The sequence below is a fragment of the Grus americana genome, chromosome 7 (assembly GCF_028858705.1).
Source record: "Grus americana isolate bGruAme1 chromosome 7, bGruAme1.mat, whole genome shotgun sequence".
NCBI classification, from domain to species: domain Eukaryota; kingdom Metazoa; phylum Chordata; class Aves; order Gruiformes; family Gruidae; genus Grus; species Grus americana.
In genome coordinates this window covers 9575586-9601944 of record NC_072858.1, presented here as the reverse complement: position 1 = coordinate 9601944, position 26359 = coordinate 9575586, and the positions used below count along the sequence as shown (strand labels likewise).

Here is a 26359-nt window from a genome sequence, read left to right as displayed (position 1 = left end):
TCTTTTATATTGCAATCCTCATTCATCTAGCTGGGACTCCTCTGTAAATGGTAATTAGGGTAAGAGCTAACTGAGATACCACACAATTTGCTCCTGGCAGTCATTTAACATCCAGTGTGGTATCAAGGCTGTAAAGTAGGCTTTTCTCAGCAGCAGTTCGTTCATTGTAAAACCTGTTTCGATTATTAGCTTGTCTCCTGTTTCACAGCAAACACTTACATTCACATAAAGACCTCAGAGTATTTGTCAATGAATTCCTTGAATGGACTCTGCTGCGTGTCATTTTTCTCTGCAGTATCATCTAGCCTAAATGCAGAAGAGTTGGCCCAGGGGAGTGCTGTTTCCCTCCAGCAGCCTTACTGGGCTACTCCTGAAGAGACGGTTGGTTCTGCCATCAACTTTTCTCTCCAATACCTGCTGCTGTGGGGGCTGGGAGAGCCCAAATAATGGGAATAGATAATGGATCTATTCCCAAGTGTGGAGACCCTCAGCAGCAGAGTCAGCCTCCAAGTCAGTCTGCTCCTGCTAGACCTGACTTGCCGCTTGATGTTTCATCATTGTAACACCCACCAAGCAAGCGTGTCTAGCAGAGGCTCTACCCCATCTTCTGCCCTGAACACTAACCTAGCACAGACTGCATGGCTCTCAGAGCTCAACCTGTTCTCCCTCCAGCCTAACACCCTCCTTCAGGATGTCACTCCCCCAGCCTGACAGGGGATGGAGACTCTCTAGCTTAGCAAAGCCACTTGGAGAGACAATAACTCGAGGACAATGGAAAATCTTCAGAACTCTTTACAGTTCACTATCCAATGTGAGCCTTAGCTCTCTGACCCACAGGCCCTGCCTGCATCATCCCCTCTTGACCAGCATCTATCAAGGCAAGTGGCAGAAGAAGGCCAAAGCTTCTGGCCAAACTTGCTCTTGCATTGTTCAATCAAAAGCCTTAGTGGGGCTTAACCTGCCTTGCAGACTGGATTGATCCATGGAACATGTGTTGGCTGTCTCTGGCAAAAACAGACCACAAAGTGTATGAGGGAAACCTGAAGCCTAGAGAATTTCGGTGATTTGCCCGAGTTCAGAAAGCTGAAAGCATTGGACTTAGGTCTCCTGACTTGCTGTCCAGCCTCAAGACAATGAGGAATATCTAAAGGGGAAAAAAAGACAACAGTATTTCATCCCCTTGCACTTGAGCACTGTCCTGGAGTGAGTGGAACAGTTGGGACAGGATAACATGCCAGCAGAGTGGCTGTCCAAGCAAGGCCAGTATGCACCTGGCTTACTCTCCCAGCAGAACAGCCATCTCCTCCACAAGATGTAAGTTGAAGGTGGGTTTCAGTCCACCTCCTCGCTTCCCTATTTCATTCTGGGGTGACAGCTGCAACACTCCTGACTTTGCAGAAACATCCTATTCCAGCAGTGTGAATCTCGAAGGTCTTGGAGACAATGATACCCTTCTTAATTGACTAATAGAAGGTGCGATGGTACTGCTGGAGTTGAAGGAACTAAGGGAGGACCACCACCTGCCCTCTCTGCCATGAACTTGAGACTGTGATTTCATGACACTACCTGTGCAATATCCCTAGCAGTTTAATGTGTTCTGCTCGCTTTCTTCAGACCCTGTTCACTTGTGCCCACCCCATTTTTCATGCCAGCACAACTGCTTTGTCAGGCCACTGCTTAAATCAAAGCAGGGAACTGACTCCATTTAAAAGAAAAAAAAAAAAACAAACAACCCCCAAACAACTCTATACGATGAAATAAAAAGTAAAAAATGTTTTTTTAAGCAGGATCAGTTCCCGAATGTCACTGAGAACGACCCCACAAGCAGTCATGCTGACATATCTGATGGCAGGAAAAAGCTGTGGGGGCGTGGGAATACCTTAAGCTCGCTGAACAGCCGCCCAGTGCTTTGTCTTATGAAATCACAGCCTGAGGAGAGACTGTGCTGTGCCGTTTTCCTGCTCCCCCTCTCTTCCTTTCCCCCCGAACCCTTGGGCCCCCATCACTGCCATGACTACATCCACTCCGGGATGTACATTTTAATCTGCAGCGTGTATATAAAAGAGAGCCTGAGACCCACCTGACCTTGGATGTACAGCAAACTTCCTGTTCCAGTGCTGCCGGCTCTTTAATCTCCCAGTCCTTAAAAAATAAAAGTGAGCCTATGTGAAAAAATGCTTTGTAATGGGAACTCCTGGAACAACTTTTCTCTCTCGCCCTCTGACTGAGCCATAGAAAACAGTAAATATCTCTCCCAAGAGTCCTTTTTTACAATAGAAAAATGGCAGGCAAAACTGAGGTTTCATTTCCCAGCCTCAGACTCGGCAGCAGACAGGCACAAAAGCTACAGAAAAATAAATCAGCAAGGGGAAAAAACCCGCTCTTGTTCATTCAGAGTTTGGGGAGATTTTTTTGGTGGGGAACAAGCTGCTTCTGACAGTAGAGCAAGTCACGCTTGGGAACGGGGTTTCTCTTTTTTGCAGGAGGAAGTGGTCTTGGGCTATATACTTGACAGCAAATTAGCATTGACATTTGACTTGTTTTGATCTGAGCTATTTACAGTGGTATTATCTGTGTATTTTTGACATGCTGTGAAGATTCCCATTGCCAGATGCCTTGCTATGGCTGTGGGATGCAGTGCATTCCACAGTCGTTACTCAGGGGTCATAAACCTCACATTATTTGTGGGGAGGAGGGAAGTAGGGAAAAATGGTCTAACAATTTAAAAAAAAAAAAAAAAAAAGAAACCCTGGACTTAGATTTCACTCAGCTTGTGTATTCAACTGGAGGGAAATTAAAAATGTGCTTAGGCTGGCTAGCACTGTCACGTTGTGGAGCTGACGACTGGAACGGATCCTTGTGGATGTGCTCTACGCACAGGAGAGCACTCATGGCGATATTCCCAGCTGCTCTGGGCTGGGGAAGGCTGTAATGAGGCAACTGCACCGTTACACTGCTGGGTCACAGCTCCCCAGCTGGGGGGTTGCTGCTGGGGACCTCCAGAGCCTGGGTGTGCAGGGCAGGTCCTAGGGCTGGCACTGCACCATAGCTGTTGCTACAGGGAAGGAGCTGAGACTCAGGCAGTGGATTTTCAAGAATAAGTGAGACTGATTCTAAAGGGACACTTTGGTTTTTTTCTTTTCTATGGTTGGGAAACTTCCAAAAAAATGTCTGAAGCCAAATCATAGACCTACACATGTAGGTTTCTAAGAAGATACTGCATGCACAGACCTTCCTTACTCCCTAACCATGTGGAGATGCCCAGGGAGGCTAACAGGAGATAGATGCCCAGGGAGCACCCAACATGGAAGTGCCTGGGGGCTGCAGGCTGGCAGGTGGGGAATGGGGTCCTGTCCTGCACAGCAGTGAGGAAACATCTCCCTGATGTCTGGTTGTCCAGGGGAAGGTGAAATAAGCAGCACAAAACCTTTTGAAGAAAGGTCTCTCTTAGACTCTACGTTTGCCTTTCAGACAAACAGGCAGACATTTAAGAACGCCCATGTGTCTTTTTAACTCTGGCTCAGGTTTGGCCAGCACTTCTCACCAGTAACCTGCACAGCACCATGTGCTATCAACTGAGGTTTGCTCACAAGAGGCTACGGTTTCCTAAAACACCTGAAGTTTCTCAGTGCTGGCCCTAAAAAGAAGGGGATAGAGAGCGGGTTATTATGTCCTCATTCATGTCTGGTCTGACAGCTCTGAGGGCTGTGACGTGGCCAGGCAGGAAATGTCTATAAACATGGAGGAAACAGAGAAACAAGGGATACTGGAACACATGTACCAATCTGCTGAAGTCCATGGGCCTACAAGCCTGTTGAAAATTAGCCCATTAAATGTTCAAAGCAAGGGTCATCTCCACCCTGTATGTACAAACAAAGTTCAGGATTAGGGCTCTTCCACCTAGGCACTGCAGCAATATAGATATCAAAAAACCTGTGTTTAAATACTCTGCCCTTCATGAGTCAGGTTTCCAGCAGCTGTAATAAATGAATCTGTTTTTCTGATTTTCATTTTATTTTGTCTCACCTAGACCAAAAATGCAATCTCTGGAGTAAGCCAGCCAAAGAAAGGAAGCATCTAACTGCCACCAGGTTGCTGTGCTGGATTTGTCCATAGAAGAGTTTCTCTTGTGCAAGTTCCAGCACACGTTACACAACAGAAATCTAGGCATGGCCTGGGAAGTGAATGGGGCAGACAGGAACTTTGCTAAAGGCTAACTTCATGGTGGTGTTGAATTCCCCACCTCTTGTTCTCCAAGTGGGAACCTGAGCCCCCACCTCATCTGAGACTCAGTCCTTAGATCTACCCAACACAGTACATTGAAGTAACACCCTGGGGGAACCTCCACCTTTGTTGTGAGAGAGAACCTGTGCAGAGTATCAAGGTAGGGCAAGGGCAGGGATGAGTCTCAGAGGGCTGAGGAGTGGAAGAGAAGACGGGGAACACGCTGTCTGCAGGGCAGAGATCTTGATGCTGCAGGGGCTTTCTGTAGGCTCCAGATGCTGTGCAGAATGTGTGCTGCATCGCTTCTGCTGCTGAACAGAGGGCTGTAGCTCAGATGATCAACGACCTGAAGCAGGATTCTTTCCCCCTTCCTTTGAGTTTTTTTTTTTAGGATTGATCCCCAGTGGCTTCACTTCAAATAGGAACATCACCCTGCCCTGCTCCCCTTTAACAAACAAGCCCAGAGGCCAATACTAATGAGGCTCCAGCTCTGGTTGCTCCAGGTCCCATAACTGCAGGAAGCTCAAATTAATTCAGTGAAGATGTTCAGCACGTCATCTAGAGAGCTGTGTATGAGTGGCAGCTTTTCCAGGGGAAATCTAAATGCAATATGGACTGAAGTCCCTTGATATGTCTGTCTTCTGAGGCCATGACAGGAATTGCTACTCCTCTGAGGTATAATTCTGCTGCTGCTGTGGTCTACTGGAGACTGGGGCATTCAGCGCATCCACAGGTGGTTTATTGCCCCATTTCCTTGAATGGCATCATCCCCCACCTTCCACACCCAGACCAAGGCTGGGCAGGTATAACCCCAGGTAATTAAGCAAACATCTAACTTTAAATACTAAGATACTTAAATATCTTTTCCAGCTGTGGACTAAAATTTTAGCTGAACTTGCAAGGATGAAGAAAGGAAACCATTTAGATTGTGAAGCTGATCTAACAGCATGACCTAGCTGACCTCGCTGATATCTCAGGTCCTTTTAAACCACAAACTCACCACACAAAATTAACACTCCTGTGTGGTTTGTATGAGTATCTATTTCTAGTGACGTAGTTACAGGAAGTCTTGTATCTTTTCAAACCTTTCATCAGAATTTCACTGAAGCTGTGTAACTCTTCCATGCATCTTGCTCTGGTCATTCATGCCTCCTCCCCCCCCACCCCCCCCTTGACCACACTCTGTTTTGTAAGAGGACTTTGATACAACTCTGCAAGATGAATAAAGCGCCACATAAATGAGGCAACATGAATCCAGCAATTAAGAATAAAGCTCCAAACTTTATTCATTGACTTGAATACAACAGTGATGCAGATTACAGTGGCACAGGAGTGCAATATGTGCTGTTTGCAGTATGACAGTGGAAACACTAATTGTACAGAACAGCAACCCAGCTCAACTTTTCATTATGCATACAAGCAGACTCACTGTACAGACAAGACATTGATTCACTTTTACAGAGACTCAGAAAGAGAGTTGTCTCACAGATGAACGGAAAACACAGGGACACCTCCCCAAAACGCTGGTTTGTAACATGTGGAGGGAGAAAAATAAAATAATAAAATATCCTATTGCCAAAATCTACTGATTTAAAGGAAAATATACCTTTGAAAAATGTTTCAGTTTCCAAAGCTTAAAACACCCCCCTCAGCTGTAAGCCCCCCTTACAGGAAGAGTCATCAGCAATGACCAAGCGCACCACTTGGACAGGACTGATCCGCTGTGAGCATACACAGCAGTCAGACTTGGTCTAGCCAGCCGAGAAAGAGCCTGCTCCAAAGCATGCGGGTGTCAGTGAGAGGCTCCTCTGATTTCAGTGGGTTTACATCTGGGGAGGGGGAGGCGGGGAAGTGCTTTCTGAAAGGTGTTCAGTGACAAAAGCCCAGGCAAGTGTCCAGTGGGACCTATCAAAGCGCCTAAGGGAGCTAGAGGCTCAGCCTGGTAAGGCACCGCTGGAATTCCCACAGCTGCTTCTGCTGCTCAAAATGCTGCATTTCCTAATGCCCCGGAGCAAGGGCCTGTGGCCATCAGCTTTGCAACTCTGGGGGGCAACACTTGTATTAACTGTGGTGATCCCGACAAAACAGGTTACTGTTTGCCTGCAGTCATCTCTTTTAATCGCCAAAGACAGACTGCAGTGCACATGGAAGTGGTATCTCTTCACGTGGACAAGCATTTTTTAGCAAATCATTAGCAGAAATCTATTTCCCTGTTAGAAGCCCTTTGGGCAACAAATAATTTATTTTGCATACAGGCAAACAACATTAATGGCCAATTACATTCCCACTTCCTGCACTGATGCTTACATTAAAATTAATAATACTTATTCTCTCCCTGCCAAGTGCGAGCATCACATAGCTCCTGCCAGCAGAACTGTCTGACTAAAAACTCTGTATCTTTGCATTAGATTCTTTTTCTTTCTTATTTTATTAAGCACAAAAAAGGTGTGTGGGAGGAATCACAAGGCAAAACTCACCAGCCCAGAGCAGTCCCACAACCCACAGCGATAAGGGTGTTTCTACACTGAAAGAGAAAGGCGCATTGTACTACTATCACAGTGCTCAGTAGCTCTCTCTAGCTCTTCATTACGTAGCAATGGGGTAAAAACACACCACATATTGTCAGGACCAGCCCGTGCTGTGCGTCTACCCTGAAGATTACGCTGGACTCTAGCAGGTGTGTTGACAGGGCTGAAAAATTTGACAGAATATGAACTGGACCATGACCTGGGGCTAACTGAATGGGGAAGGGGGCTGTGGAGGCAACCCTAAGTGTCTCTCTGACGTGGAAAGATGACTGGCATTTCAGGACAGATTAGTTCATTTTCTGGTTTCCCGTACATTTTATTGCATCATCATTAACTAGTATTTTTTACTGCTGTAGGTAACTTCCAGGATGTAGACATCCTCCTCCACAAATACATTCCGAAGGAAAGCAATGAATCATGGACTGGGAGAAAGGCTGGTTTCCATCTAGTCTACAAGGCTCTGGCCCAAACATGCCAAGATCTCCTCCTAAGTCAGAATGAGCCAAGCTAAGTCATTCCAAGATGAGTTTAGAGGATGTTCATATTTTTAATGTTTTGGCGGTTAATTTTGTCACTTGTTGTAACAGCTTCATACCATTAATTTCAGCGTAGATGCTCACAAGCCATGGGCTCCAAACTTGACAGTTTGAAATAGGTACCACAGGCTCATGCCTGTGTTTTCTTCTAAGTCTGCTAAACTCCACCCTGGCAAACCCTGGAGAAATCGAGCCTATGCCAGCCGTCCTCCTTCCCAGAACTTAACCCTTCTCCATCCATTGATATTACCTGACCAGGAGAAGCATGGCTCACAGAGAGGGATTTCACTTCAAAATGTGTCTAATTTCAGCGTAACAAACTTTTACGCAAGACTCCAAATGACCTACCCTGAACTACGTGGCTGAGAAAGGGTTTCCATATTGCAACAGGGAAAGGGCAGCAAGCACTTCAGTGCTAGGCGCACAGACTTAGGACTTTGTAAGGAGAGATGACATCTGTATTGACAGAAGTAAAAGCACTACTGGAGCCACAGAGCTATCTTGTCCCACGTACAGCTATTAAGAAACTTACTGTTTTCCTAGTCTAACCTTTCACAGCACACTGCAGCTATGTCCACAACGCATCGCAAACTGTATTTAATGAAAGGCTACTAACCAAACTGAAAATAAGTATGTTTCTGAGATGCCACTAAAACCTGTCTTAAATGACACCAGCATGAGATGATAACAAACAATTAGAAAAAATAAATCTGTGAGCAAACTTCACAGGAATTTACTCTTCCAGTTGTACAGAAATTCTAGTGGGTTTGGGATAGGACACTGGCAGAGTTGAGATGCTACATTCTGCTTCCTAAACTGAGGCCACAGAGGATCACATTGCTTCATTGAGAAATAGTGGACAGTTTAGTAATTTCCAAATCTGCTCTTCAAGTTGGCTTAATTCTACTGTCTTCAGAGATGATGAACAACATATTTATTTCAACATACTTATTTCAACTTCTGACTCACAGTAGGCTGGAGCTCACACTGAGTTAAGGCACGGCTACAGAGGGCATGGTCAGCTGTTCCCACTGCAAACACAACAGTTCTCTAATTGTTCATATGGAAATTATCAGACCAGTATCTGGAGAGGGCACAGAACCCAGTAAGTCAGACCTCTGGATTCCCCGTTAATATGAAGACTACTACATGGGGAATTACCCTTCCATCCAAGCGCTGCCAGGGTGGGTGCTGCAAATGTTCGCATACGAGGCCTTTTAAAGGATACTGCCTGGGGCCAACCTGGCACTTCCATGATGTGGGAAACTGGCCCTGCCTTTTACACACTTGATACATCACAGAACCAGGTATCCACAAGCCTCACAGATACGAGCACGTGTGCCAGTGACAACCTTCATAACTTAATGACCACTATCTATTAAACACTAGGTACTATTTGGAAATTCCAGGTTAACTACTCACGTAGTATCTCAATTCCAAATGGGGAGTGTGCGTGCTACATGTGCACCTGTGTACGTAATCCCATTTTGCACACCTGTGGCTATTTTGCAATGCCATCCCAAATAAATGTTTTGACAGTTCTTTGCTCTTACATCACTCCTAATGGAGAAAAGGGGAAAAAACAAGACAAAAGCAATCAGCTTTCAGTCCTCTCAGCAATGACGTTCTTTTGACAGCACTGAGTTTGATGGGACTTTAGCAGAAGCTCAAATGCTTTACAGGAGATAGAAGAATGTAAGGCATATTCATAGAATCGTAGAACAGTTTGGGTTGGAAGGGACCTTTAAAGATCATCTAGTCCAATCCTAACAGGTCTCAAGGGAATACTGAAGAGGGGAATTACAAAGAACTGCCCAAGAAAATGCTATTCGATTGATACTAGAAAAATGATTCATTGCTTACAAAGAAAATTCTCCCTGGGGCTACATTTCTGTTTTTATTAGGTGGGCAGAGCAGATGAGAGAACAGAAAACATTGCAGTGACAATCGCTAACAGCCCACTGCAGAAAACACACTCTGCCTGCGGCTGGCTGCAGCACGGTTTTTATGGACAGGTAGGTGGTTGGGATAGTTATGGCGAATTAACTACAGGCATGAAATTAAAGCTCAGAAAACCTTTCATGTCCTTAATCAGAAATAAAGCAGTATTAAGTCTAGTGCAGAGAGCTGTGAACTGACTGACTATGCTCCACACCAGTGAGATGCTAACCAGCAATGGCCCAAAAATCCAGTTTGAAATTAATTGTTTCTGCAGCATCTAAGCTGGCTTCTCTTCATTCCTTCCTGATCTGCAATTGCAGCTTTAAATTCTCAGTTGCTGAGGCAGATACAAATGACCCTGTCATTTTTCACAGGCTAGGAGGCTGGGTTCTTATTTTTAATTTTTTTAAAACCTTTTTTTTTTCTCTTTTTTTGGGAGGAGAGAGAGAGGAGAGAAGACAACCTGGCTTAGTCATTTTTTGAAATGACTGGGTAGTGTATTCATGTATGCTGTGAGAAGTTCAACAGTAATCTAGAGATGGGGACAGAACGCGGACTGGCAGCTCACATCCTTGAGACAACAAGTAGTCAGATCAAAAAGGTTTATTGTCGAGGTGACTTGGGCTAAAGGACCCGTGATGCCTACTATGTTTGAGAGGCAGCAGCACAGTATCATCTAGAGGATACAGGCTGACAAAATTTGGAGAATTTTAATACTTCAAATACATAAAAACTCAAACGTTTATCTCAAAGTTAAGCCACACCTTGCAAGTGACAAAACCTGAATTTCTGAGACTCCAGCATTCCCAAAGCCTGTGACTGTAAACCACTGCTGTTCTTTTGTCATATGGATCTGGTTTCAGCAGTCACTCAAAAATGCATCTCGAACTGCCAGTGTCCCTAACATTCCCATTTACTTCTCAGTGTTTCTCTAAAACCCTTTCAGATGCTTATACTGAAAAATGAAGTAAAAGATGCTGAACTGATCCTTGCTGCAATCTCAGTGAAGTCTGGAGAGCTTACTCACAATTGCGCGTGTCAGTGTTCACCGAGGACTTCTGTTCAGTGGGGACCGTGATGCCAGATCTGCATGGTAGCGTATTCTCCAGCTTGTCCCATAGACTCACCGTTCCCTGAGCTCTAGGGACGTGGAGCAAGTGCTGACCCCTTGTCTCTGTCTCTCAAATGCTGAATCTTCAACTCAGATTTTAGCAAAGGAACCACAGTGATCTGTTGCAACAGGACTTCCTAAACCAGCAAAGAAGAGGCAGGATTTGGGCTGCCCTGCACGTTTCGTGGTGAAATGCCATTTCGTGATACAGAGAACTCAACACAGTGATACTGAATCTCACAACTACATGGACTGTTTCCCCTTCCTGACTTCCAGATTTTAACACCAATGTCTCATATAACTGAAAATACAAAGGTTCTGATGTCTCCAGTGCCAAAAGTTTCTGCATTGAAAATGAAACCTTGATATTCTTTGACAGACACAGAACCTGAATGACCCTCTCCCATGCCAGGAGACAGTCTCATTAGTGCAGTATGCATTGGCAGTTAAGCACCAAGGAAGAGAAAAAGCTGACCTTGCAGCCACAATGCATTCATTTGATTACTTTGGTGCTCATGTCCTCCTCTGTACAGGACTTGCCCAGAAGCAGTTAAGGTATATACAGGCAGTTTTTTAAGCTGCAGCATATTGGAAGAAGACTGAAAGCAATAAGGAGTTCAATGCAGCTCAGAAACTGTCTTGCATGATTATTCTGTCTTCGCAAACCAAGTCAGGCACAAAGGGAAATAAAAATAACCAAGGCTGGAGCTTTGAAGCTTCAAGAGAGGGAAAAAAAAAAAAAAAAAAAAAAGCCTGTGCCCTCTTTTCCAAGCACAAGTGAAAAAACTATGTTAACCAAAAAGAGTGCTTGGCCCCATGCACTGTGCCATATTGACAACAGCAACTGCAATTTAATCAAAAAGCCTCTATTGGCAGAGCATGGCACCTTGGTGGCACCTTTTAATTCATAAACATTCCTCCCACAGAGGGATGAATTCATGTGTTAGCTTGCAGAGAATCATCTTCCCTGCTGATGTAAAACCTACAACCCCACTGCAGTCTGATGAGCTGTACTAGTAATTACTAGCAGGGAGTCTGTCCCGAAATCTCTGGGTGCGAACCAGGGCACACTTAAAAAAGCATTTTCTCACTCTGTCACTCCCACCCTCATCCACCCATCTCCTGGACTAAATCACAAGAAAACTGACTCTTCTCCATCATTCCCATTACTTAAGTGATCTTAAATTATTCAAATGACTGGTTAAGCTCCAGCCTTATTAATTCAAGCAGGAAGTGTGAAGAGGGAAGACTGACAACAGACACAGCAATTCAATTCCTACATCCTAGCAAATATATACAAGCACAAGGAGTCCATTTTCCAGAAATTCAACTGGTATGTACTGGAAGTGAGCAGAGTGCCCACCTTTGCAGATTGTGTCACACGAAGAAGATGCCATTTCAAAAGAGTGCCAATTAAGAAACAGTTGTGTGAAAAACTTAACGTGACCGTGTGGATATGTTACAAAGGCTTTCTGCTTCACTACAGAGCATCTATCTTCCTCTCCATATATATACACATATATACACATACATACACGCACACACATAGATAGATGGATAGATATAAATACATGTGCGCACACACGCAAACACACATATATATATTTTTATATATATATATATATATTCTTTTCCAGTTCTTGGAGTGGTTACAACTACTTTAGTCTACAAGGCATCCTAAGGGCACTTCCTGGCTCTAGCAATAAAGTCCATCATATTGTGGAGAGAAGTAAAGGGAATATCATTGAGGGAGAAGAACAGAACAGTTTCCTATCTTGTGTAATATCATGTAACAGGTCGACACCTCTGAGAACTATCATTGCTCTTTCTGAGCCCAGATATTTTCTGTGTTCCAGGAGGGAAAATGTTCTTGTTCAATTGCTGTGTACAGAGGTGCCACTATGTGATTTTCCCTTTTTGGTGGATAAGTAGTTGCTTCCAAATAGTTTGGACTGGATGATACAATATCCTATGTATCATTTTTTTGTTGATTTGTTTAAAGGGAGATTAAAAGAGTTTTGCTTTTTTCTTCATGTCGTTGCGTCTCCAAAGAGGTAACTTGTCAAACTCCTGTATCGTCATGCCAAATATTTCTTGAAAAACTTCAGGTGCTAAGTGACGCTTTAAAAAAAAAAAAAAAAAAAAAGAAGGAGAAAAAAAAAGAAGGAGAAAAGGCAATGGTCAGTCAAAGCCAAAGAAACACAACAGGAGATAGGAGTGCCTTAGGGATTCCATGTCACTGTGTAAGAGCCATTGCAAGAAATAATAATGCTTTGGCAATACACATATCCAAGTCCTCATGTACTTGGGTGCTCAATGAATCAATAAAATTTTGCAATGTAAGTCTGAGAAGTTTACAACGGAGATCAGGAGAACTATTTCAAGTTACTGAATAAGCGAGAGACAGAAAAATGCTTTGTCTGAAGTCACCCAACAAACAGCGATAGACCAGAGAACATTAGCTAGTCACCTCTGCTTACATATGGAAGTTCAAACCGACACTGGGCTTCAGGAGAGCTTTGCAGAAAGGCTGCAGGTTGACATGCTCCATTTGAAGTTCTGAGAAGAAAGATGTCTGGCCAGAATAACTGTCCAGCACATTTCTCTACTGCCAAGGAAACACTTTTCAGTGCTGTTTTGTGCACAAGTTACTTCTTGTTCAGCTGCTTTAGAGTGCACTGGATGGGGAAAAGTGTCTCCCTGTGGCACTAAGGTAGCACAGTGTTGAATTCTGATTAGTGATCACATATTTACTAGTCTAAAAATGTGCATAAATGGTTACTTACTCAAATTCTTGTGGCCTCTTCCATTCATTTCCACAGATTAACTAACTACAAATGACTTAAACATCCCCAGCCTTCCATTGGGCTGCTTAAGTCTTTCTAATCCATAAAGTTGTAAACAATTTTTATTTGTTGGCAGAGATTTAAATCCTCATGTTTTTGGACATCAGCCAACTCACAGGACTCATGGATGAGTTCAAGAAAGTTAGACTTTTGATCCTCAGGGATGGTTGACACTGACTCTTAGCTAAGAAACGATCCAAGATCAAACAAAGTATTGCTTCATGCCAGTATGGATCCTATGACTACAAAACACTTCACCAATTTTGGGCTTTTTACCAATTTACAAGTATATAATTAATTGCTTGAAAACATAAGGGGGTTGTGAGAAGCTCAGTCCAGGAGCAGGGAGATAGAGATGTGGGACTCCTGGCCCAGCACTGTTCATGGAGATGTGGCTGCTTCCTCCCCCTGTCTGACTCTGTCCCTGCTTAGTGCTGAGAAATCTTCCCAGTCTAACAAGGACCCACACTTCAGTGTTTGAGCTTTCAAGTGTGCAACAACAAACAACTTCAGCAGGAAAGAGCATTTAGGAACTTGCTTCTCTTACCTCGAGCCTGGTTCTGTCTACATCTTTTAGTATTTTATTTCGCCCTCTGTTGGTCACCATGAGCATTTCATATGGAAAAATCTGTTAACAATGTATAAAAGGGGGAAAAAGAGATGTATTTACATTCTAAGGCAAAAAGAACACAACGTGTCTCATTTTCATAACCACACAAACATTTGGTTTATTTTTCAAAGGAAATCACAGCATTTTTGTCCCCTAAAGCTGCATGAGAAGCAATCTGGACACAGCAAGAACTTGGTTAGTAGCAAAATGCCTCGTAGTGCAGAGCCACTGTGTACTTGCCCACCCCGCTGATTTTTATGGTCCATATAATACAGCTGACTTTGGTCAGACAGTCCTCTCTAGTCAATATACTTTCTCATCCAGCAATGTATAAACTTAAGAGTTTATTAAAGTAAATATATTTGGCACTCACTGGTCTAACAGATGGTTGCCAAAGTGTGGACAGCTCTAAGGAAACAGACTTAGTGGACTGTTAAAAATGAACCACATGAAAGTACATCAGAAAAAGCAGCAACTTTGAATAAGCAAGCTATTGATTAGTGGGGGCCACTGCATTCAACAAAATTCATCACTTGATTTTCTTTGCCTTTTTGGATAGTTAAAGAATTCAAACAACTGCCCACTGCGCTTGCTGGCTGTGCAATTCATATGTGGATTAAAGGAGATACTTTGTCTTACACACCTTCATGTACTTCAGAAGAGTATGTGTCTGGCACATCTCCCATTAACATTCCCCCCACTTTCCCTTTACATTGCAAAGAACATCCAGAACTTATACAGATCAGTTATTAGCCAATAATCAATTCCTGAATGCATAAATGATTTTAGTTTTGTTTTACAGGTCCTTTGTTTGAAGTAAAACATTTACTGTCAGTGGGTCTCAAATCAGTTTAATCCAACAGAAACAACGCTGCTTAGAAAGGATTTCAGAAAACCATGTGCCTTAAAATCAGTTTCTGGAATCATCTCTGGCAAATAAATAAAATTCTGTTTTAGGAGTTTTTCACTGGGCAGACACTTCCATAAATGTCTGGAATGACTTAGGAGAGTTCATACTCCATCTGACAGAGCCTCTCTATAGCCCTTCTCATTGTGTGTGTCTGCCGAGTAGGAAAACAGCATTCCCTGTGAGGTTCTCATCCAACTCCTACTGAAGTCAATGAAGACTTTCTGCAGACCTCAGTGGCAACTGGCTCAGCCTTTACTGTTATTTATGGGCCTTGTTTTACTTGCCCGCTGGGAACAAGAGTGAGACCACCAAAACTCTCCTGGAGAGACAGCTGAGCTATTAGCAAATGCTATTAATTCAATTAATTTAACATCAGAAGAAATTCAACCTGATCAACTTCTGTGCAGAATTAGGCAATTAAGTTCATTCCATTATCAACAATTATCCCAATGAACTTTTCAGAAATATAATAAATAAGATTCAGGCATCAATGAACACACCACTGAGTTTATTGTAAGTAATAATAATTTAAATGACGTGTGCTTACATATCAATTGTAAGATATGATTCTTAGGAGATTCTGACATTGTCACAATTGTACAATTATGTCTATACTTTGAATTACATTGTTTATGTTTGATACTGGAAATGGCTACCATATACAGCATTATAGGAAACTAAAATGTAACTTTTCGTATTTAAACAGGCAGAGTTTAAGTCAAGATCTATGGTCATAAGTACATTTTATATTTAGATATTCACAACAAGGCATGTCTCAATCTGGGGTGGCAGGATGCACAAATTCTGTCCTTTCTGGAGAACCATTTGGTAAGATTTGGTCATTCTTAAATTTATTAATTTTCACTTTTCACGTGTTTCAGGTTTAAGTTAGTGTTGGACCATTGACGTTAATAAAAATACTGCCAATTCACACAAGCTAAGGGTCTGGCATCACCTTTATAAATATCAACAGAACCTATTATCTCATGAAAACTCCCATAACTTTTATCACTAATAATACCGACAGAATTTGTCACCCAAAATAACATTCCAAATCCCTGGGTGCATCAACAGCAGTGGTGGCTGTAAGAATTACTATTGCACTGAAAGAGAAATTATTTGGAATAAAAAGTAGTATCTCAGAAGTCGGGGATGTCCCCAAGGTCTTATTTAGATAATATATAAAAACACATGTTAATATACATTGCACTGGGGTCTCAGCTTATAAAGCTAGGGTTATTGCCTTGTACAGTTTGTCTGGAGGTGGCTCAGAAGCACAAGTAGGAATCTGGTTTGCAAAAAGAGCTCCTCACTTAACTGCAGAAATGCTGATCCTTGTAACTTTGGCAAAATCATGATTTTTTGGAAGGTTCGCCAGCAACAGAAAAAGTTTTAAGATTTAAAACACAGCCCTGATTGAATCCCCTCTGTATATTATGTTAATTTTTGACTCAGACATCTCTAGACATAGCTGCAAAAGCACTTTAATTTATATCTTATGTTCAACTGACATTATTTCTTCTTCCAATAAATCTCCTGAAGAATTTCTCATATAGGGAATTCAACATTATTGAAAGGTGTCAGACTAACAGTGCTGTGAGCTAAAGATCAGATCCAGACAGACATGTAGGTATCTAACTTCCAATTTGAAACAAAGTTCCATGTAGTCATTCATTTCTAAATCAAGACAGCCTCAACAGTGTGTTGCGAACCATGATATTCTGCATCACTTTTCCAACCTGACAGATCTGAGACTTTCTCATCGAGTTCGGCCTGCTGTTTTGGCTAACGGAAGCTTGACAGAGAATGAGCTTTTGAGCACCTACAGTATCTTTGTTTTGTCTCTGGAAAAGCCTCCTTAACCTAAGAAGCACACCTGGGCTGCCCTCAGCCTGCCCGAGTACTAACACCTGTAATGGGCAAAGTCCAGAACAAAGGGAGAGGTTTGGCACATAAGGAGCAGGGAGCGAGGTGAGTTAAAGAAAAACAAGGGAACTAAGACATTTCCTGTATTTAATCTGCATTTCACAGTCAAATCTTCACTGTCTTGAAGGAAAGTGAATAACATCTGCACTTGCCTTTGGCTCCAACATGTTAGGCATAGATACTCCTCTGTCCATTCTCATTCCAGGGACATGACCATCCGGAAGGGACTGCATCAGATACAGGTATACATCAGACACATAGGTTACACACACAGAGGGTAAAGGCACTCAAGTAGGGGTGAAAACAAAGGTGAATTTGCCCTGAGACTTCCTTCAAGTCTTAATACTTAGTTTTTATCACACAGATCATTGCCGTGGCTGCTGTTTACTGCTTCTCTGAGGCATGCAGAGGGATCCTTCGATCCTCTCTGCCACCACAGCCTTCTGTCTCTGCTAAGGCTGGTGAAAGCTCCCCATTGAGCCTACCAACATCACTTCCCAGGCGGACCTGGGGACCCCAAGAGAGTGGTGGGTGCTTTCCCACCCCAGCAACTAAATAGAGTTCTTCTCTGGACAAACACACAGAAGTGTTAATTCAGATCCCACCCAATAGAATGCCAAACACTCTTACACTTTCCTTCCTGTCACTTACTGTACCAGCTGAGGGATTTTTTAAATTTTTTTTTTGTCTCTACAATGGGAAATTTTTGCTATGAACACAAAAAGGGACAGTGTAAAAAGGTGCTGTTTTGACACAGGTACTGTTCCTAACAAAATAATGTTTTGAGCACAATACGTGGACAACTCCTCTCTCCTCCCACAATCTTCTCTTTCCAATCATCATGATTTTGATACACCATTAACAAAATTATCCAAGTAATTAAACCCTTTCTTAAATTGCTATTTCACATTGTGATTGTGCTGAGGAGCCAGCCAGACTCAAAGCATTCTGTAAAACCCTGCGGACAGGATTTGGAGTAAAAGGTTTTATGTTTGCAATCACATCTCTTACTGGCTCTTCTGTGATGACAGCACTGTAGAAAACTATGGATCACTCCTCTTGTCTGGACAGCAAATTCCAGGGCAAAAATTAGGAGTTCAAGACTCCTGGTATGGGAGAAAATTGCCTCCAGAAGAGACTTTCTATATGTCTCTGGGGTCAGTACTAGAGAGGCTGGAAATAAATCCACCCTCAGCTGTCCAGAGAGGACTGTTACAGATAACTCATATATCAACAGACAGTGGATTTTACAGAGCAAGTCACAGAACTGGTGTGAGCTGTCTCAACCCAGCTCTGAGGAGGTAACAAGGAGGAATCTGAGGCTGTGTCTGGTTTTTCTTGATAAGAATCTACATTGGTGATTATGCTTAAACATGCAGGAAAATCAAAGCTATTGTCTTAAGAAACCCTTCCCTGTAGCAGAAATTCAGACTTCAACAAGAAAGTAGGTGGGTTTTTGTTTCTGTTGTCAGTTGATTGATGAAAACCCGTACTCTACCTGGAAATCTGAAAAGCAAAAGAGAAAACTCATCAGCTTCAGAGTGTGGAAGAACAGGAATCAGTCAGTCTACCAGCTAATCCTTATGTCTTCTGGTCTATCTGATCTTTTCCAAGATCTCTAAGGCCAGCAGCCTTCCTACTTTTGGACTTAGTTTGTAAAGAGTCAAACACTCCAAATATTGCAGCCCTTTTATTTCGAGCAGGCTTCTCATTCAGGAAAATCAAGTCACTTTGGAAATAGTAAGAGACACAAAACTACAATCAAGTGAATAAATAGCCAACTAAAATACAAATGTGTAGAGCAGGATTCACCTCACCTAACCTCTGCCATCAGGTAGCTGTCTAGATTCCTCCACAGTCTATAAAGAGACACAAGCACCAAGAGAAGACGCCTGATGGTAAGGTATCTAAGATAGTCGGGATCAATCTCACTTTCAAGGTAACTAGTCTCTTTCTCTCAGCTCAAACCATTTCAAAACATTAACTCTCAAAGTTTCATACCTTCTATAAATGCTTATTGTCAATTTTTATCAGGCAATGACTGATAGGACATCTAGCTCAAAGTCATAACAAAAATCATGAGCAGCAATGGGGATCAGAAGGCATTACCCTCCTTTCTTCACTGCGGCACATTCTTTCAGACTGTGTCGTGGATGGTAATTTTCAGAGAAAGAAAACACCGTAACAAAACTCGGTACATATTCCTGATAATATACAGGTTACCTGCTTTCCATTTGGACCAATGCTAAAGCAGTCCCTTGGCATAAACAAGGATCAGCTCCACATGGCAGATGTAGCACAATAAACCCAAACTTTTTAATAGGTATTTGCAGAGTTTGAGTTAATTGTTGAGTTTACCAGAGCAAGTTAAAATGTACCGAGCAAATACAAAGTAACCACCTCCACAACCTTAAAATAAAACCGCAGAAATGATCAAACATCATAACATGTTCAGTAATGAAGTGGCATGTAAAAAAGCTCCTCAGCCTTACCTCTAACACCACCACTCACATCCCCATAACTGTTGTACTGACCAAAATCTGTGGACACCGGCTGTAACAGGAAAAGAGGGACATGCACATAAATTCACAGTTCATGACTTCACAATCACGTTGGTATATGGGGAGAAATAAATTGCTTTAAGCCTTTTATTTTCCCCTCAATTTTCACAACATTTCTTGCATTGCTTTCTTGCCTTTTTAACAATGTCGTTTGTGGGAAGGGCAAGAAGGTTTTGTCTGACTTCGGATGGTCTTATAAGAAACCTTGATCAAACTGAAAATCCAATACAGTTAATACGGAAATAAATATTATGGATAACTAAAGCCACCTTTCGCTTCTCAAAATCACCATCTCCTTACCCTATGAAGTCCATTTTTTCCATAGCCAGGAAGAGAAGAGGTTTTGGAGGCTGAAGCATGTGCTGTTGAATGAGGAAGGGAAAAATCTTTTACTGGAAAAATCCCACGGAAACTCAAAACCAAGAACATTTGAGGAATTGACTAGCATAAAAAACACAGTTTAAAGAGCTAAGCATATACATAACCGAGACACACTGACTTTAGAAACCAATATCTCAGCCCCAAACTCATCACAACCTTCCATACATTCTGTAAGTTACACACAGCTTTATCATGCCATGGTGGCAGATCATCAAGAAGGGGAACTGATTTTGCCCAGCTCACAATCAAACTGGTCTCCACTGAGTTGAAAGTAATGCTCAAGGATCAGACAACAGAGCAAAATAACTTTTTAGTCCTTAGCTAGATCAAGTACTGCTGTGCACCTTAGGATGGGACCAAGATAAAGGAAAAGGAGAATCCAAGATTGGCATTTGACTGGATGGGTTCCCTGTTAAGTGTCCCATGCAGGTCAATTCAATTCTACTCTCCTAAGTGGCACACCGTTTATATATCATCACACCCTCTGAACCTTTAATGAATTTCCTTTCTATCCTTCCTACTGCAAATATTATTGCACTCGTGCTCCCAGATTCTGCTGCTGCACAAGCCAAGATACATTTGACTAGCACACTCCATTCTCTCTGTATTCACATGCTTCAGCTTGCCGTTTTTTGCTATGAAGGAGAAAAGGCTATTTCTTTTGGTCCTGTAGCACTGTAATTGAGAGATGCTTTGGTACTGACTTCCCCAGGAGAATGATCAGAACGGGCAGTGCTGAGTTGCAGTTTAAGCAAAATGTGCTATTATAATTTGATAACCCAGCCTATTAGCATGTGTGTGATCTAACAGTCACTGAATATTTTACCTCACTCCTTATCTATATTAGAAAATCTCCTCAAAATTGCCTGAAATTCCTCAACCTCATATTTCTTCTAATTAAGAAACAACCACGACACTCCTCACCTCACCAAAACCAGCTAATCAATTAGGCCACTCTTTCAGGGGAGACACCACACATATACTTATCAAGCGGTCTTCCCAATGGTCTCTCTTCTGGGAGACCACTTGGTATGTGTATACATGGTGTTAATTATTCACTGTTCATTATTAGCTTTACTGCCTACATGAATTACCTGGAGAATCGTAACGGCTGGCAGAAAGGGCTGACCTATCGCGACTCTCCTTTTCCATCTCTTCTTTCAATATCAGTTGTCCCAGACCAGAGTTGAGCTATAAATGACAATTAAAAAAAAAAGTCAATAAAATAAAACCGACCAAGGCATTAGTAGAAATTGCTTACAGAAAACAAAGGGGCACTATTTGATGGTGTTCAGAAACAGCATGAAGACAAGCTCATAACCACCTTCATGAGCTGCTCCTCCTGCAGCTGCCGGCGTCTTTGTAGCTCCTCATCATCTTCCTCTCTTCCACTTGATCTGCGTCTCATGTCAGCTCCTGCTCCCATAAAACCACAGTACAGAGAGAACTTTGTGTATCAGTTCAACGCAGCTTGAAGATTTCAATGCTAGTTCAAAGTATTGGTTGATGTACTGAATGAGCAAAGCAATATTTTCTTGCAGGCTCAAAAGACTTTTTCAAAACTCACTCTTAATGAAACTCAGATAGCCTGCCCTGTGGCTATCAGGCTTCTTATAAAATTAACAAGAAGTTAAACTGCACATGAATTCTAAAACCAAGCAACAGTCCTGGATGCAAAAGCCATGAATCCATGTAATAGAAAAAAGGAACTCAGATTGCTAGTTCTGGAAACATGGGGTTTAATGGCATCAGTAACTGTGCCAGTGGCTGAAAACATGAAGTCTGATTTACATTTATCAGAACGTAAAGACTTTTTTAGTCTTTTTTATAGACTCAGAAAAGCAAATCTGAATTAACATTTCAAATGGAAAAATCAAACTACAATAATCTAAATGGACACTCTGGAATAAACGAGGCATTATTTTTAGCCTAAGGCAAACTAATTTGACCCATTAGATAAAGCTAAAATTAATTAAGACACAGGTGTTCTACATTTTAGTTCCTTACTTGAATATTCTGAAGAAATAGTCCAATTTGGACACCAGGATACTTCCAGGAATACATAAATATGATATTGCTGCAAGCATTTAGACAGCAGTTGTATTTTTTTCTGCACAGGTTATATCCTGATATAATTATTCACCAGTCCTATGCTAGACAAACTCAGTGTTTTATTTGAATGAAAACTAAATTTTGCAACTAAAGTATCAGAAGTTTTACATCAATTAAATATTTTGTACAGCAGTGTTTAATTGATGCTAACATGGAGAGAGATGAAAAGTTATGAAGAAATTGTTTGTATTTAAATTATTATTTTTTGGTGTCTCAAGCTTTTGCAAGACTTTTCAGTACAATAGCAGTAATACTAATTTTTTTGACGGTTAAGCTCATTCTAGCTCTGTAAACAAAATATCACACTCAGAAAATCAGACAACAAGCCAAAAAAACTGCGGCTTGTGGGTTTGGTTTTTAGTGATTTAGTTGTCATCCACTGCCTAGAGACTGAGCCGAGAGCCAAAATTTCCAAGAAAGGCTCCTCCACCTCCGACATGCAGCATAATAACGCTGTAGTTATCGCAAGCATTGTCAGGAGAGTTTCAGGTATGTAGATGTTATCACTGTGATTGTAATGTTTGCCAGGTTGCAATCCTATATAAAGGACATTTCAAAAAAATTGCTGCTGCATACGCAGCCCCTTCAGTTGGTCACTGAGCTCTCCCAACCTGTGTCTCCTCTCCCAGCACTTCTATGAAAATCCCATTGCAATGAAAAGCATACACTCCTTCACAGAAACCGGAAACAGGCAACACCTTCAATGTTTCAGACATGGCTTCACAAATGAACCAGGCTAGATAGCTTTTTTTATGCTATGGGGGTCAATAAAAATTAATAGAGAAAAAAACAAACCAAAACAAAATTAAAATGATCATGTGCATGATTTAAAGAAAAGAAGATACCTGTGGTGCAACAACATACAAGAAAAATACAAAGTCTGTAGGAACAGTAACTCTGAAAATCAGGACTTTTTTAGTCCATTAACTGTTCCACTTCAGTCATTGCTTCTTGCCATGAAAACAGTCATGTGGTTTAGGGCTAAAAGATTAAATAGACAATAACTGAAAGAAGTCAGGCTTGTGTGTCACACCACACTTTTTAAGCTACTGCAAAACCTCTTCTGCTCAGTGCTATTCCATAGTTTTAAATTCACAGACACTCAGAGGTCTTGCCAGGAGAACTGCACTTTGTGGCAAACACCTGGAGTGGACACAATCTTCACTACAGCTCCAATATTAATCTACTTTGGTTACCAGTACCTTTTAAGTCGCATCGCTTGTATCATATTTTTTTGCATACCTATGGCTGCAAGGGAGGGAGGACCTGGCCAGTGGTCCGTCTCAATCTTTGGTATCTCGTTGGGTGCTGGTGCATGAGCTGCTGGGAACTTGGAGGACTTGATGATATCCTCGGAGGACTTGCTCTGTGCTGCCAAAGCAGCTGCATCTAGATGGCAATCAGGGAACTTAGCTATGTAATAATCTGTATCAATATAAAGGTCTTCCTTATTTTGGCAAAATTTTATACTTTACCAGAAAATTTTCAAAAAGCAAACATTTTCATGTTTTGCTTTTCTAGCTGCAATTTGAAGTGAAGTAATGTTGTTCTCTTGCCAATAGATTGGAATCAAACCTTCCTCTCCTCCCTCATCCCACCCCCAAAATAGCCCCAAATCAGCTTTGGATTTTACTAGGGTTGCAGAGTGTTAGAATGATTAGGCAAGAGTATTTGCCAATATCTCTTAAGGACAGCTGATTATTAATGAAGATGAAACCAGATTTATGTACTGATCTGTCTTCCCTCTAGGGCAAGAAAACAAATAGTTCAGAGGAACAGCACTAATTTTAAGTCTACCGATGCTAATTATTTCCTATGTTTCTGTGACAAGCTGCAAAGCAAACAAAAAAAGACATTTGAAACAACTATGTTTATTTAACCAGTGGATTTTTTCTGCTGCATGCCCTTGCTTATTAGCATGCAGTAGTAGTAAAAGCAGATGTGAATTTATTAATAAATACTAAACTCCATTCAGATCAACTTGGCAGAGAAAGGCACTTGCAATGAAATGAACCTCACCAATAAACTATCTCAGCAGTGGGGCATCCACTTAGGATTCAAATCTAAGCCAAAGTCTCTTAAAAGCATGTGAGGATGTGCATTATGGCTTTCACTTCTTGATATATATATATATATATATAAATCCAATAGGATTCGGTTTACATTAAAACCAGCCGTAACTACCTCTTATCTGCAAACTGTTAGCTCTAATCACCTTCTCTTATATGAAACTATAGTATCAGAAGCAAGGATTCTGGAATTTTGTTTCCTTTTCTCTCTTTTTTTAAACAGAAATACGTCCGTTAACAAAGTGAAGCACTGTGTTGTTCATCCAACATGTTCAGGGTAGTTCAGGAACATCAATCTTAGATATTATTGGGAATTCTGAGTATTTTATGACCGGGAAACTCTAAGCATAATTGCAGGTATGGAGGAATCTGGTCAGAGTTTACAAAAGCATGACTTCAAACAGTACTTACGTATTAGAATTGGTGATGTCAGTGGTTAAACATTCACATGTTAATGGGAGGTGAGGAGACCATTAAAACCATAAAAATAAACAAAAATAATGTTAAGAATTTTTCCAAAATGAGCATATGGTTTGAAAATTAAAAAAAAAAAAAAAAAGAGGGAAAAACCCCCTGATGTAATACCACAGCAGCGTTATTTGCAGTGCTCACTCCTGACTACAGAATGGACTTCCCAGGCTTTCCAAATCATCTCAGCTCAATGGTTCTCAGCCAACTTTTCCTCTAAACCCCATAGTACTGCTAAACCCTAAATACACTTCATTGGATAAAGAGTCTGAAAAGGGATGGAAACTCAAAGTCTTTAAAAAGTGGAGTCATCCATCTTTCACCACATTACATAAAAATCATCTCCTATTCAAAGTTTTCTATTCAGAGCAGAAGGGAAGAGTGAACACCCTCATTATAACCGGGACCTCGCTCTGCAGTACTAAAGACCGGCAAGACAGTGGGCTTCTCTCATCATTGCTATTTCAGACCTGCTGTAACAATGTCTACACCGAAAAGATTAAAGCACTAACACTGCTGTCGGACTCACAATCCAAACACCCGGAAAAACAAGTACAGCGTACTACCTGAGCTGTATCACCGGGCCTGAGAACCAAATTAGCCCTGTCAGCGATAAGTCACCTATATTATCTCCAGTAACTAAAGATTCTTATTTAAAGCCACAGGTACATTCGGAATTCCAGTCTGATAATAGCATCTCCATCTTTGCTGTTGAAATAAATTATTGGACTTTGTTTAAAATAAGGACATTCCATGAAGTCCCTGTCAGAGAACAGTCTGTTGTTAATCCATTCTAACATGATCAGTACCTGTATTCTGAAAATATAAAGAAGTGAAAATCAGGAAGGCATCATAGTGCTAAAGAGACAGCAAAATCGCAGTTAATGCCAATTTTGACATAAATATCAATGCGGCCAAGATTTAAACCATATGATCCAAATGAAACAACATGCTTTAAAACATAATCACTCAGCAGAACATGCAATAACAGCTGTTTCAAGCTTGGACTATTTTTTTATGCTTACAAAGTAAAAACTGAATGCTTTTCACTAGTCTGCATGCCTTTTAATTTAGTTGTCGCTCCAGTTTTGAAATAAAAAGGTAAAGATCATTTACCATGTTGTTTGTAGATGGGTGGTTTTCTGTAAATGTTGACACCTTGATCTGTGAAATTGAGAAACAGAAAAATGGGAATATGAAAACTACTTCAGTTGTACATAAAGATAACTCCAACACTAAAACAATAGACAGACCAAATCAAGGATGTAGCATAAGAAAAAGCCAGAAAGCTATTTCTAGTATTATACAAAATCAGATTATTTACAGAAAAGAAAACATAAGAACAAGTGAAAAGTCAAAGACATGTGGCATGAAGTCCTTTGGAGCTAATTCTGTAACATGTGGATGCATCCAGGTCATGAAGCATTGATTTTAAACATTTAGAAGATTATCAGTGGGATAAAAATTAGAGAGGAAATGCAAACAAGCAAGACATTTCAATGGTGAAGATACAAGCCATTTGGGAAAAACTACCCCAAATAACTTTTGTGGAAAATTGTGCTTCAGTCATAACAGCTCAATTTTCTTTCCAACTGGCTGGCTGGATTGAGCAGAGGAGAATGCAGTGAGCCTACAATTCACTTCAAAACCCAGACAACAAAATAGCTGCCTAATACACTGTTTCGAATAATCAACAACAGCTACACTTCAGTGAGTCAAAGGGATGCTTTACGCAGTGTCAACTGATACAGTACTAATTCTCAAACCACAAGGATAGATTTTATTTCTTTTTTGCAATTTTTTTGTAAAGCCCACCACATTGCACATTATCAACGTAAATCAGAATATAAACACTTCCCAGAACTCTAATGCAGTAAATCTACAGCATGTCTAAAAGATACCATATTTTTACAAATAATAATCCAAGACACAAACCAGTTTATTCTAAACTACCTTCCCACCCAAGCCAACACTTCTTGTATTTGGCACAGCTACAAATACAAAAGTGAATCCAAAAATCAGTGCTACAGTGCAAAAATCTGTCAAAATCTTATTAGAAGACCAAAATGAGCTACTGGGAACTAGAAAATTGTCAGAAAGCCATTTTTCTACTTCACACTGCCTGAAAAAAGTTTT

General features: G+C 41.3%; 1 protein-coding gene across 11 annotated transcripts in view; it reads right to left on the bottom strand.

The window, feature by feature from the left end:
- Positions 1–5485: 5485 nt before the first annotated feature.
- Positions 5486–26359, bottom strand: part of ABLIM1 (actin binding LIM protein 1) — a 221054-nt gene continuing 200180 nt past the window's right edge. For 9 of the 11 annotated variants that reach the window (XM_054832631.1, XM_054832633.1, XM_054832635.1 and 6 more), the window contains 7 exons: positions 25340–25387; positions 22929–23075; positions 20899–20990; positions 20669–20765; positions 19494–19555; positions 19125–19185; positions 15198–18138 (listed from right to left, as the gene is read on the bottom strand). In XM_054832631.1, coding sequence (XP_054688606.1) covers positions 18101–18138; positions 19125–19185; positions 19494–19555; positions 20669–20765; positions 20899–20990; positions 22929–23075; positions 25340–25387 — 545 coding nt within the window. In that variant the 3' untranslated portion in view covers positions 15198–18100. Of the gene's footprint in view, positions 12462–13733; positions 13815–15197; positions 18139–19124; positions 19186–19493; positions 19556–20668; positions 20766–20898; positions 20991–22928; positions 23076–25339; positions 25388–26359 lie in introns of those variants that run through there. The other 2 variants (XM_054832641.1, XM_054832640.1) reach the window with 2 other exon arrangements.